We start from the raw sequence: 12,241 nt of genomic DNA on the forward strand, positions 1-12,241 counted from the left end.
ATTAAATCAAAGTTCAATATACATATTTGAATTAAAATTAAATGTAATATTTCCATAAATCATTTAATCAAAGTTGAATATATTTCAATAAAAATTAAATTTAATATTTCCACTTTAAAGTTAATAAAAAACAGCCATGGATAATATCCGTAATCCTTTAAATATATTCAATTTAAATAAACTTCGCTTTGTTTTTGTTTAACAATCATATTCAAATAACTTTATTGAAATATTTTTAAATTTAATCAAGCAGTTTTATATGTTTTGTACTAAAAGTTATGTTTTTAGCTTTAATTTAAATATCTAAAACAAAACTATGAATTAAATATGCAGATATTCGTTTTTAAGGTACATATGTATATAAAAAAGTTTTACATCAAGTTTTACCATATATACATAAATGCAATTTAAATAAACATCCTGTTCAATCATAGAAGTTCTTTTGACACACAATTAGTTTTTTAGTCCAGAAATGATTTCTGGCAGAAAATCGTCTTCTCGAACAAATACGCACACATATGTACGCACTTGCTTATTCGTGCAATTCTAATTTTAGATTTTAATGCTCTCAACTTTGTACGAGCGGAGAGAGCGGAATTTTCGTAGCCACCAAAAAACGAGCTGCATATTGCAAAACCAATGTATGGCCGTTATGCATCTTAGAGATTATATTGCTCTTTGGTAGTGCCAAATGATCTACTAGCCCAAAATTTGAGAACTGTTGATAAGCCTCCCTATAATCTCCCGTTTCGAAAAAATTGGCGATAGCATTTAGTAATTTCAGATCACTGCTTTAGGAATGTCGTCTTTTGTGATGTTCTTAGGGCTGTTTGCCATGGCATTCTGCCGGGATGAAATGCGTCAACTCCTGGATAGTAACTGTGACCATAAGCTTGAAAACAGAATAACTTCAGGAACTAATGCACGCCCGGGTACTACTCCTTGGATTGCTGCCATTAGCAATAGAACTACTTTTCTTGGCGGAGGCACGCTCGTTCATCCACGTACGTACACTTATTTCATATTAAACTGGCAATCATTTAATCGCATTCATTCCAGGTTTCGTCTTGACAGCCGCCCACTGCATTAAAAATAATAAAAAATTGTAAGTACCCTGCCGACGCAGAAAAAATGGTTTGTCTAATCTTTTTCGCTTAGTCTGGTGAGCTTGGGGATGTACGACATAACCTGCCCAGAAGAAAAGTGCCCAGAAATAAAAAACTATGATGTGATTAAGGCCATACCTCATCCCGATTATAACGACATTACCAAAGAAAATGATATCGCTATTTTAAAATTGAGCGTGGAAGTGGTTTACAATGGTAAGTTAATAATAACCATAGGAAAATATATAACCTTTCTTAAAAACACTTAGAATAAGGAGATATTTTGAGGATTTTTATACCCTTGCAGAGGGTATTATAATTTCAGTCAAAGCTTTGCAACGCAGTGAAGGAGACAGCACCGACCCTTTAAAGTATATATATTCTTGATCAGGATCACCTCCTGAGTTGATATAGCCATGTCCGTCTGTCCGTCTGTCTGTCCGTCTGTCTGTTTCTACGCGAACTAGTCTCTCAGTTTTAAAGATATCGAATTCAAACTTTGCACACACCCTTCTTTCCTTTGCACGCAGTATATAAGTCGGAACGGCCGGGATCGGCCGACTATATCCTATAGCTGCCATATAACTGATTAATCGGAAATGCCATAACTCTGCTGTTTGTTAAGTTAGGAAGTTGGGACTTTCTATGGGTTTTATATTTGGCCAATCAATACGACGTACCAAATTTCATAAGGATCGGCCGACTATATCCTATAGCTGCTATATAACTGATTGATCGGAAATGCCATAACTTTGGTGTTTGTAAAGTTAGAAAGTTGGGATTTTCTATGGGTTTTATATTTGGCCAATTAATCCGACCTACCAAATTTCATAAGGATTGGCCGACTATATCTTATAGCTGCCATATAACTGATTGATCGGGAATTCCATAACTTTGGTGTTTGTTAAGTTAGGAAGTTGGGACTTTCTATGGGTTTTATTTTTGCCCAATCAATCCGACATATCAAATTTCATAAGGATCGGCCGACTATATTCTATAGCTGTCATATAACTGAACGATTGGAAATGCCATAACTTTGGTGTTTTTAAAGTTAGGAAGTTGGGATTTTTTATGAGTATTAAGAATGCATCTTATGAATAATTTTGGAGAATATAATTTGCAGAATATTCTGCAAGGGTATTTCAACTTCGGCTCCGCCCGAAGTTAGCTTTCCTTTCTTGTTTTTAGTAATATAGGCATATAAATCGAAATATAGTCGTTTTGTAATAACTGGAAGGGTAAATAAACTTCGGCTTGCCGAAGTTTTCTTCCATATTTGGTTTTACATTTCAAATTTTTTAAGCCCTAGTACAGTGTATTATTTAATGCAATTTAATTTCCGTTTTAAAAGAATTCCGTATATGTAAGATGAGATCGTTCAATGTGGAATAATACTTTCTTTAAATTTATTTAATGTTGTTGATTAGAATATATCCGTTCGATCTGCATTGTCACTGGTGACGGGCTAAAAACGTCGTCGATCGTGAATTTCTCGGCATATGGCTGGGGTGAGACGGAGAATCAAACGTTAAGCCCAATCCTTCAGACCATCAATCTTTCCCACACACCGCAATCTTGCTTAATGTTTCACGAGGAATCGGAGATCTGTGCTGGTGCCGAAAGAGGCGACACTTGCCGTGGTGACTCAGGTGGTCCACTGGTCGCCAATATCACATATCGGGGACACGTATTCCCCTCACTGATTGGGGTCACTAGCTTTGGTTTTAAATTCTGCAACGCTAGAGGCTTCTACGCGAACGTTACGTTCCACAGACAATGGATCAAAAAAACCATTTCGGCTAACAATTACGATCAGGATAAGGAGCCCTTTTTGGATGAGAACTGCAGCAACAGTCGGGATAAACATGGATCTGTTCACCAACCCTGGAAAGTACAATTAAATTACTGCGTTATTTATGCCCACACTAGAAGAAGTAATTATTTTCAATGGTAAACTTAATAGTCGATAATATTTTAATTTACGTTTTCTAGAGTGTCTTATGAGTACTTCTGCTATTGGCTTCATTATCACAAATCGTAATTATTTCCAATGGTAAACTTAATACTCAATAACATTTTAATTTACGTTTTCTAGGCTTTGTTCTTACTACTGTAAGTGATTTGCCCACACATGTAAAGGTTATGTAAGTAGCAATTAACAATGAAATAATATCAACCTATTTGAAATTTGTATTGAAATCTCTCGAAGCTATTATTTGTGAAATTATTATTTGATTGCGTGGATCTTAAAATGGACTTATGATCTTAATACAAATGCATCGACATTATCTGATCAAATAGGACCTGGATACGTACTGTTATGGATCAAAAATAATCAAAAGTATTTAAATTTATTAAAGTGTGTTCTCCCTTCCACTTTTTTTTTTTTTTTATTTAACTTTGCTTTTATTTATTGAATCTTCTTCTTCCACTTAAACTGAAATAAGTTTAATTATTTTTGTTAGATAAGAATATATACTATAACAATGACTTGAACTGTTTTGATGATAAGCAATATTTTCATTATCTGGTTTCACATCGGTTACTAAACTGTCAAGCATAGAAAGAAAGAATCATATAAGATGATTATTACAAATTTATTTACAATTTGTTGTTTATATTTTTGATGCAGACGTCTTAGAACGCTCGACGGTGTCCGCTTTACCGCTAAATCTATACACGGGCATCCCAAAGTCACCGACGTCAAAACGAGTTTTGCAAATGATATAGCTTTGATTGAACTTTTTCGAAGGGTGCGTTATTCTGGTAAGTTAATTTATTTTACCAACTTCATTTCTTTTTAACTTTCGTTACCTTGCTTCAGACCGTGTGGCACCCATCTGCTTCCGCCCAACTCTTCAGAAGTCGGAAAACCCACCAACATCGATTACTGCCATTACCTCTGCTGAAAATCATACCGTTCAATATGAGAACTTCTCCGTCATTGATCGTTCCCATTGCTCTATTACCATTGGATATACCATAGATGACGATCAATTCTGTGTGAACGAATCGTCCTCCATTTTAAAGTCAGGTGCCGTATTAGGTGCCAACGAAAATACGACGTTGGGCGAAAAGTTCTTTCTCCACGGCATTGTGAGCTTTAGGAAGAACGGTGTGGTCATTCTTACAAATATTACATCATACGCGGGTTGGATAACGGAAACTGTAAATTTTAAATAATAAAATGACATTAATATCACCCAGAGAAAACGACATATTCGACTAATTTCTTTTTATAATAATACATAGTATGCTTAATTTAATTCTACATACTTAAAATATAAGTACAAAATTGTGGATTTACCTAAAGACTTAGAATTCCACTGTAATTATACACCAAAGCTATGGCATTTCCAATCGTTCTGTTCTATGGCAGCTATATGATATAGTCGGCCGATCCTTATGAAATTTTGTAGGTCGGATTGATTGGCCAAAAATAAAATCCATAGAAAATCCCAACTTCCTAACTTTCCAAACACCGTTATGGCATTTCCGGTCAATCAGTTATATGGCGGCTGTGGGATATAGTCGGCCGATCCCGGCCGTTCCGACATATATACTGCGTGCAAAGGAAAGAAGGGTGTGTGCAAAGTTTCAATTCGATATTTTTAAAAGATATTTTTAACAGACGGTCAGACGGACAGACGGACATGGCTATATCAACTCAGGAGGTGATCCTGATCAAGAATATATATACTTTATAGAGTCGGAGATGTCTCCTTCACTGCGTTGCACACTTTTGACCAAAATTATAATACCTTCTGCAAGGGTATAAAGATAGTTATTTTCATATTAAATACAAAGAAAGTTGTCTCCGGAATTAAACATTTCCAAAATAAAATAATATACATTTTTACCTGACACCATTTCAAGATGCTGATCAAAAAAATATACTTTATAGATGTTTCAAAAGATTTATTCCATATCTCCTTGTAAAAGTCTCAACCACAGTCGTACCAATATCCGATATAGAAAAAGTCGAAGTCCACTGAGATAGATTAATGTGAAAGATTTTTTTTTATACATTTTTTGCAAACATTAAGACAAACACTCTGAGATACATTTTTTCGGAAGGACAAAACCCCGTCTCACTCGGCATTGTCTGTTGGCAGTTTGTCCAGGGCAATTCAAGATCCGGCCTAAACCAAGTTGGTTGCTTCCCGGCAGTTAATCGTCCTCAATTGCCTCAAAAGCAACTTACACACGCTTTTCACGCACAAAAGACGCCGAAAGCGTTCCCTCATTGGCAAGCCCACAACAATATTTGTCTTTGACCCTATTATTTACTAAATTACCTTTTCCTCTCGGCGAGGGCTTATGAACCCGGAGACACCCCCCGCCCGCAATCCCACAGCCCCGCAATCCCACAACCCCACATACCAGACACATATTGGTTCGGGGTGAAATTGGTAGTGGAATTCGCTCTAAGCTGCCAACTCGCTAAGGCACTCGCCAGCATCTGCAGGTGAAATTATTTGTTTTGCTCGGGTTAATCCACTACAAAAGCAACTGAGCTGAACTCAACTGCTGGGCTCCACTAGCCAGACTCGACGCTGGCAAAGGGGAAAGGGGAAGGGGAAAGGAAAGCGGGGAAAGCCGGGAAAGCGTCGGAAAACTCGAACCATGCTACGAGGAAAGTGAGCAGCCCCGAGGAACTAAGCGTGTGTGTACAAAGTGATTATAATTTCTTTAAGTGATTTCAACCTTACCTTGAGGTATTTAGCCCTAATTGAAAACATTTCGTTAAATGGCTTCGGCGACCGTGTTTGCGGTTGAATGCTCCACACTTTTGATCCAGTGCTCAGTGTTTAGTGTTTAGTGTTCAGTGTTCAGAGTTCGCAGTGATTAGCTTTATAAAACACTCATTGTACAAATAAAACGGGTCGTACACTGTGTACTTTCGTGTGGGGAAGTTTGGGTGTAGGTTTCTGAGATACCATGCTCAATTTAAGGACATGAACCTTTAAGACCTGCAATGTTTGGGTGGTGATTTTAACCTCAATTGACTCTTTATTGTTTGTTGGCCACCTCCATTTCGCGGCACATTTTACAGATGGATAGTGAATATTTTCGAGATCACACAGTAAGGCAACAAAGAATTAGAGTTTGGCCTTTTTCCAAACAGATTTGTCCGTTTTTCAAAGATAACGTTTAGACAAGATTTAGAATATGTACCCATCAGAAAATGTTTTCTTTTGTATTGGACAAAAGTTTTATGAGCCAGATCTTCACGATTTATTGATTGAAAACAACATTAACTACGATCCTTATAATAATAGTAAGGTAGCAAATGCAGTAGTTGAGCCCTTGATGAATATTAATCTGAATATTAGAAAACTCGCAAACTAGTCCAAAAGACTACAGGTTGCAAGACTACAATGAAGAGTATCTTTTATATTTACCAAAGTCAGCTCCAAAATATTTTGAATAATCTCAGTATCATTATTTTAACGTATAAATGTCGACATTGGCTTAGTCAAGTAATGTGAGGTGATGATTTGTTAGCCAGACAAAAAATAGGATAATTAATTTCTAAACAAGAAAGGAAAGCTAACTTCGGGCGGAGCCGAAGTTGATATACCCTTGCAGAATATTATGTACATTATATTCTCCAAAATTATTCATATGATGCATTCTTAATACTCATAAAAAATCCCAACTTCCTAACTTTACAAACACCAAAGTTATGGCATTTTCGATCAATCAGTTATATGGCGGCTATAGGATATAGTCGGCCGATCCTTATGACATTTGGTAGGTCGGATTGATTGGCCAAATATAAAACCCATAGAAAATCCCAGCTTCCTAACTCTACAAACACCAAAGTTATGGCATTTCCGATCAATCAGTTATATGGCAGCTATAGGATATAGTCGGCCGATCCTTATGAAATTTGGTAGGTCGGATTAATTGGTCAAATATATAACCCATAGAAAATCCCAACTTCCTAACTTAACAAACACCAAAGTTATGGCATTTCCGATCAATCAGTTATATAGCAGCTATAGGATATAGTCGGCCGATCCTTATGAAATTTGGTACGTCGGATTGATTGGCCAAATATAATACCCATAGAGAGTCCCAACTTCCTAACTTAACAAACAGCAGAGTTATGGCATTTCCGATCAATCAGTTATATGGCAGCTATAGGATATAGTCGGCCGATCCCGGCCGTTCCGACTTATATACTGCGTGCAAAGGAAAGAAGGGTGTGTGCAAAGTTTCAATTCGATATCTTTAAAACTGAGAGACTAGTTCGCGTAGAAACAGACAGACGGACAGACGGACATGGCTATATCAACTCAGGAGGTGATCCTGATCAAGAATATATATACTTTATAGGGTCGGAGATGTCTCCTTCACTGCGTTGCACACTTTTGACCAAAATTATAATACCCTCTGCAAGGGTATAAAAAGTGGTTACACAATTTTATGAAAATAGATTCTCTACCTATACATTTTATTTAGACTATGTTGGGTTTGTAAAACATAAAATAAATTATAAAAAAAATTTTATGTATTTATACCCGTCACTTGTATAATATAAAAGCTCATTGTATTCGTTGAATATTGTGTAACCGGTAGAAGGGAGGCCTTCCGGCCGTACAAAATACACATATGTATATAGTCTGGATCAGGATCACTAGCCGAGTCGATCTAGCCATGTCCGTTTGAATGCCCTTCATTCGGCATGAAGGTCGTATCTGGAAAACCAAAAGAGCTAGAGAGTTAAGACTTAACATGGAATGTCTAGTTTTGCATAAGCAGCGCAATTTTATTTCAAAAGTTGGCCACTTAAGTTTGTCATGTCATTTTAAAATATGGTAGGAGCCAGTTATTAGGCCGTATATATTAACTAGGTCTACTTTAATCGACAAGCCAAATTAAACAGTTATATAAGAAGTTATTGAGAAATTAAAATCAAAAATAATCAGTGACGTCATTGCAAGCAGTCAAAAATACCGTCTTGCCATTTATTCGCAGTAGATGGCGTTTGTGACTTTGTGGTTTGCTGCGCTTTTAAAGTACTATACTATTCTATACTACCGCCATCTGCCGGAGGCATATTTATTTTAACGGAGTAACGGGTGTCTAGTGTTCGAGGCACTTGTCTATGGCATTCTTTGTTGGTTAATACGTTTTTTAAAAATCTAAAATTATTATATTAAATTACCCCAAAACAGACAGTGCCCAATAATTCGAGTTTAAATAATTTCCACTTTTAAATGTACTTACTGTTCATAGCATGATTTATGATTACGAATAATTAATAGTTTTTGAACAAATGTAGTTAGTTACATAACATATGTGACTGTGAATTGAGCAAAAAGCAGCTATTTGCTCAGAATAAATCGCATTTCGCGGATCCGCGGCAATTTAAAAACTTAATTCGCGTTCCTCTAGATACCGAGAATAAACTAGCTTTCCTTTTTTTAAAGCATTGGCTTTTTAAATATTTTTCTTAGTGTGTTTATGTATATGGCTATAAACGAATGGACATTCTATAGAAGTGACCCTAAGCGAACATTTTACGCTAGACCATAATTCCTTGACAACGGTTTGCATTATTCACATAAAACTTTATAGCCGTGTTCAAGGAAAGGGGCGATGCCCCCTTTTTTGGCCCATTCCGTCGTCCTTTCTCGTCCTGTTTCATTTAGCCCGGTTCCGTCCCGGCATTTGCATTTTAAACATTAATAGGTGCATAATTTAAAAAAAGCCAAAGCAAATGAGGCCGCTGTGGGCTAACAACGGGTTAATTAATAATTCCCAGCCTTAAAACGTAACGTGTACTTATTTGGAGATCCATTCGACAAATAGCCACTCTTTAAAGGGTTCCCAGCTCGTCTTTAAGTCTTGGCGCAGCCCTTTTTTCCGTTGCTCATCCTTTTTTATATTTTAATTATTATTACGAGAATGTCCAATAAGGCGCGACAGGACTGGGGTGGGGGGTTCAGATTCCTCCCCCTGGGTATTCCGCACTGCCGAACGAACTTGGATGCCCATCCAAATCCGAGTCCAACAGGGCAAACTTTCGAGTCCCGGCGTTCACTATCCCGCTCTAATGAAGCCTCCTGCCATCCAAGTCCACATCCTAGCCCGTCTCCTTCGGCGCCGTTGCATCGACTTGGTCCTCGGTCCTCGGTCCTCGGTCTTGGCCTGGTGCAAATGTTGTCTGTTCTGGTCTGGAATGGTCTGGTCTGGTCTGGTCTGGTTGGACAAGTTCGTTCTTGTGAAGTCAGGAGATTGTCGTTTTTAATCTCCAGCGCGGTTTGGTCGGGGGCGGGGCAGCCCCTTTTGGGTAAGGGTAGCTCTACTACGGTGTGTCTGGGGTGCCAAAATGATTGCGAAATTGAATTTTCAATTTTATTTTTCGAATAAAAAATTCAAAAGCCAGAGAAGCCCGAGCGACAGCAACAGAAGCAGCTGCCGAGAATGCTGAAGCACAAGCAATGGCCTGTATCCAAAAAATATTTATTGCGAGTAAACTTTTATTACAATTTGTGTTTATTTGCTCAACCTCTTTTCAATTAGAAACCAGGAAGTCGAGTGGAGAGCATCGTAAAACAAATCAAACGGATTTGAGGGAGATGTAGCTTCTGAAGGATAAAAGCATTGGGCCAAGATCGAAGTGACTTTTCAGCTACGGCTGGGTTTCCTAATGGATTTCGGCCAGCAGACTTTATACAGACTTTATTTACATAAAGCTTTCACCAAAAAAATGGGCTGGAAAGTCGGGGAAGCCGCGTAATAGTGATAGGTCTACAAGGCGATTTGGTTACAAGCTATCATGGTTTCTAAACGACCCTTGTATAACCATATGTAGGGATTTGCCGTTCTACACAGAAATCTGGATGAATCTACTACACTCAGAAAAATCAAAGAATTCTGTGCTCTGTTTAAGAAAAACTGGCCTAAAAGCGAGTCAAGTTCGCGATGAGCTAAATTTTGTGCGAATTTCTTAATTCAAAAACTATGTATTATCAACAATAATTATCAAATGGAGAACGTTTTTGTAAAGAATTGGATAATTCATTTTACTAAAACCAAGCACTTAATGAACTTGTATGAACTTTACTAAGGCCAAGTATAAATTGTACTTAAGCCAAGGGGAAAATCACAGAGAATGTCAGTACACGTAGGGATTAAATGGTTTTCGATAAACAGCGGTGAAAGTGATAAGTAACAAGAAAGGAGGCAAGCGACGCAGTGAAGGAGACATCTCCGATCCTATAAAGTATATATATTCTTGATCAGGATCGCCTCCTGAGTTCATATAAGCATGTCCGTCTGTCCGTCTGTCTGTATCTACGCGAACTAGTCTCTCAGTTTTAAAGCTATCGAATTGAAACTTTGCACACACCCTTCTTTCCTTTGCACGCAGTATATAAGTCGGAACGGCCGGGATCGGCCGACTATATCCTATAGCTGCCATATAACTGAACGATTGGAAATGCCATAACTTTGGTGTTTGTAAAGTTAGGAAGTTGGGATTTTTTATGAGTATTGCATCATATGAATAATATAATTTACAGAATATTCTGCAAGGGTATATCAACTTCGGCTCCGCCCGAAGTTAGCTTTCCTTTCTTGTTATACCCTTGCAGAGGGTATTATAATTTTGGTCAAAAGTGTGCAACGCAGTGAAGGAGACATCTCCGACCCTATAAAGTATATATATTCTTGATCAGGATCACCTCCTGAGTTGATATAGCCATGTCCGTCTGTCCGTCTGTCCGTCTGTCCGTCTGTCCGTCTGTCTGTCCGTCTGTCTGTCCGTCTGTCTGTTTCTACGCGAACTAGTCTCTCAGTTTTCAAGATATCGAATTGAAACTTTGCACACACCCTTCTTTCCTTTGCACGCAGTATATAAGTCGGAACGGCCGGGATCGGCCGACTATATCCTATAGCTGCCATATAACTGAACGATCGGAAATGCCATAACTTTGGTGTTTGTAAAGTTAGGAAGTTGGGATTTTCTATGGGTTTTGTATTTGGCTAATCAATCCGACATGCCGAATTTCATGAGGATCGGCCGACTATATCCTATAGCTTCCATATAACTGATTGATCGGAAATGCCATAACTTTGGTGTTTGTAAAGTTAGAATGTTGGGATTTTCTATGGGTTTTATATTTGGCTAATCAATCCGACATGCCATTTCATAAGGATCGGCCGACTATATCCTATAGCTGCCATATAACTGATTGATCGGAAATGCCATAACTTTGGTGTTTGTAAAGTTAGGAAGTCGGCATTTTCTATGGGTGTTATATTTGGCCAGCCAATCCGACCTACCAAATTTCATAAGGATCGGCCGATTATATCCTATAGCTGACATATAACTGAACGATTGGAAATGTCATAACTTTGGTGTTTTTAAAGTTAGGAAGTTGGGATTTTTTATGAGTATTAAGAATGCATCATATGAATAATTTTGGAGAATATAATTTACAGAGTATTCTGCAAGGGTATATCAACTTCGGCTCCGCCCGAAGTTAGCTTTCCTTTCTTGTTGTAAGATAAGATCGTTCAATGTGGAATAATACTTTCTTGAAATTTATTTTATGTTGTTGATTAGAATATATCCGTTCGATCTGCATTGTCACTGGTGATGGGCTAAAAACGTCGTCGATCGGGAATTTCTCGGCATATGGCTGGGGTGCAACGGAGAACCTTTACTTAAGTCCAATCCTTCAGACCATCAATCTTTCCCACCCACCGCAATCTTGCTTAAGTTTTCACGAGGAATCGCAGATCTGTGCTGGTGCCGAAAGAGGCGACACTTGCCATGGTGACTCAGGTGGTCCACTGGTCACCAACATCACATATCGGGGATTCGTATTCCCCACATTGATCGGGGACTAGCTATGGTTCCAAATTCTGCAACGCTAGTGCCAGCTACGCGAACGTTACGTTCTACAGACAATGGATCAAAAATACCATTTTGGCTAACAATTACGATCAGGACCAGGAGCCCTTGTTGGATGAGAACTGCAGCAACACTCGGGATAAAAATGGATCTGCTCACGAACCCTGGAAACTACAATTTTATTATTGCGTTGGTGACCCCTTCACCACAATAAGTAAGTATTTTGAATGCTAAACCTAAAAGTCGATAATAATTTAAT

General features: G+C 38.0%; 1 protein-coding gene across 1 annotated transcript; it reads left to right on the forward strand.

Annotated features, from left to right (window-relative positions):
- Positions 1–2,688: 2,688 nt before the first annotated feature.
- On the forward strand, positions 2,689–11,978 carry LOC108039147. The gene is made up of 5 exons (XM_017116070.1): positions 2,689–2,997; positions 3,202–3,218; positions 3,739–3,872; positions 3,931–4,257; positions 11,692–11,978. Exons 1-5 carry the CDS (start codon positions 2,689–2,691, stop codon positions 11,976–11,978), a joined length of 1,074 nt encoding a protein of 357 aa, XP_016971559.1.
- The last annotated feature ends 263 nt before the right edge of the window (positions 11,979–12,241 follow it).

Source organism: Drosophila rhopaloa, unplaced genomic scaffold, assembly GCF_018152115.1.
Source record: "Drosophila rhopaloa isolate 14029-0021.01 unplaced genomic scaffold, ASM1815211v1 contig_3, whole genome shotgun sequence".
In the NCBI taxonomy this organism is placed as follows: Eukaryota; Metazoa; Arthropoda; class Insecta; order Diptera; family Drosophilidae; genus Drosophila; species Drosophila rhopaloa.

Excerpts from the sequence above, each read along its gene's own strand:
- LOC108039147 (XM_017116070.1), top strand. The coding sequence starts at position 2,689 with ATGTTTCACGAGGAATCGGAGATCTGTGCTGGTGCCGAAAGAGGCGAC. Across the intron at positions 3,873-3,930 it reads TCGAAGGGTGCGTTATTCTG|ACCGTGTGGCACCCATCTGC; the intron begins GTAAGTTAATTT and ends ACCTTGCTTCAG. Across the intron at positions 4,258-11,691 it reads AAATATTACATCATACGCGG|AATATATCCGTTCGATCTGC; the intron begins GTTGGATAACGG and ends GTTGTTGATTAG.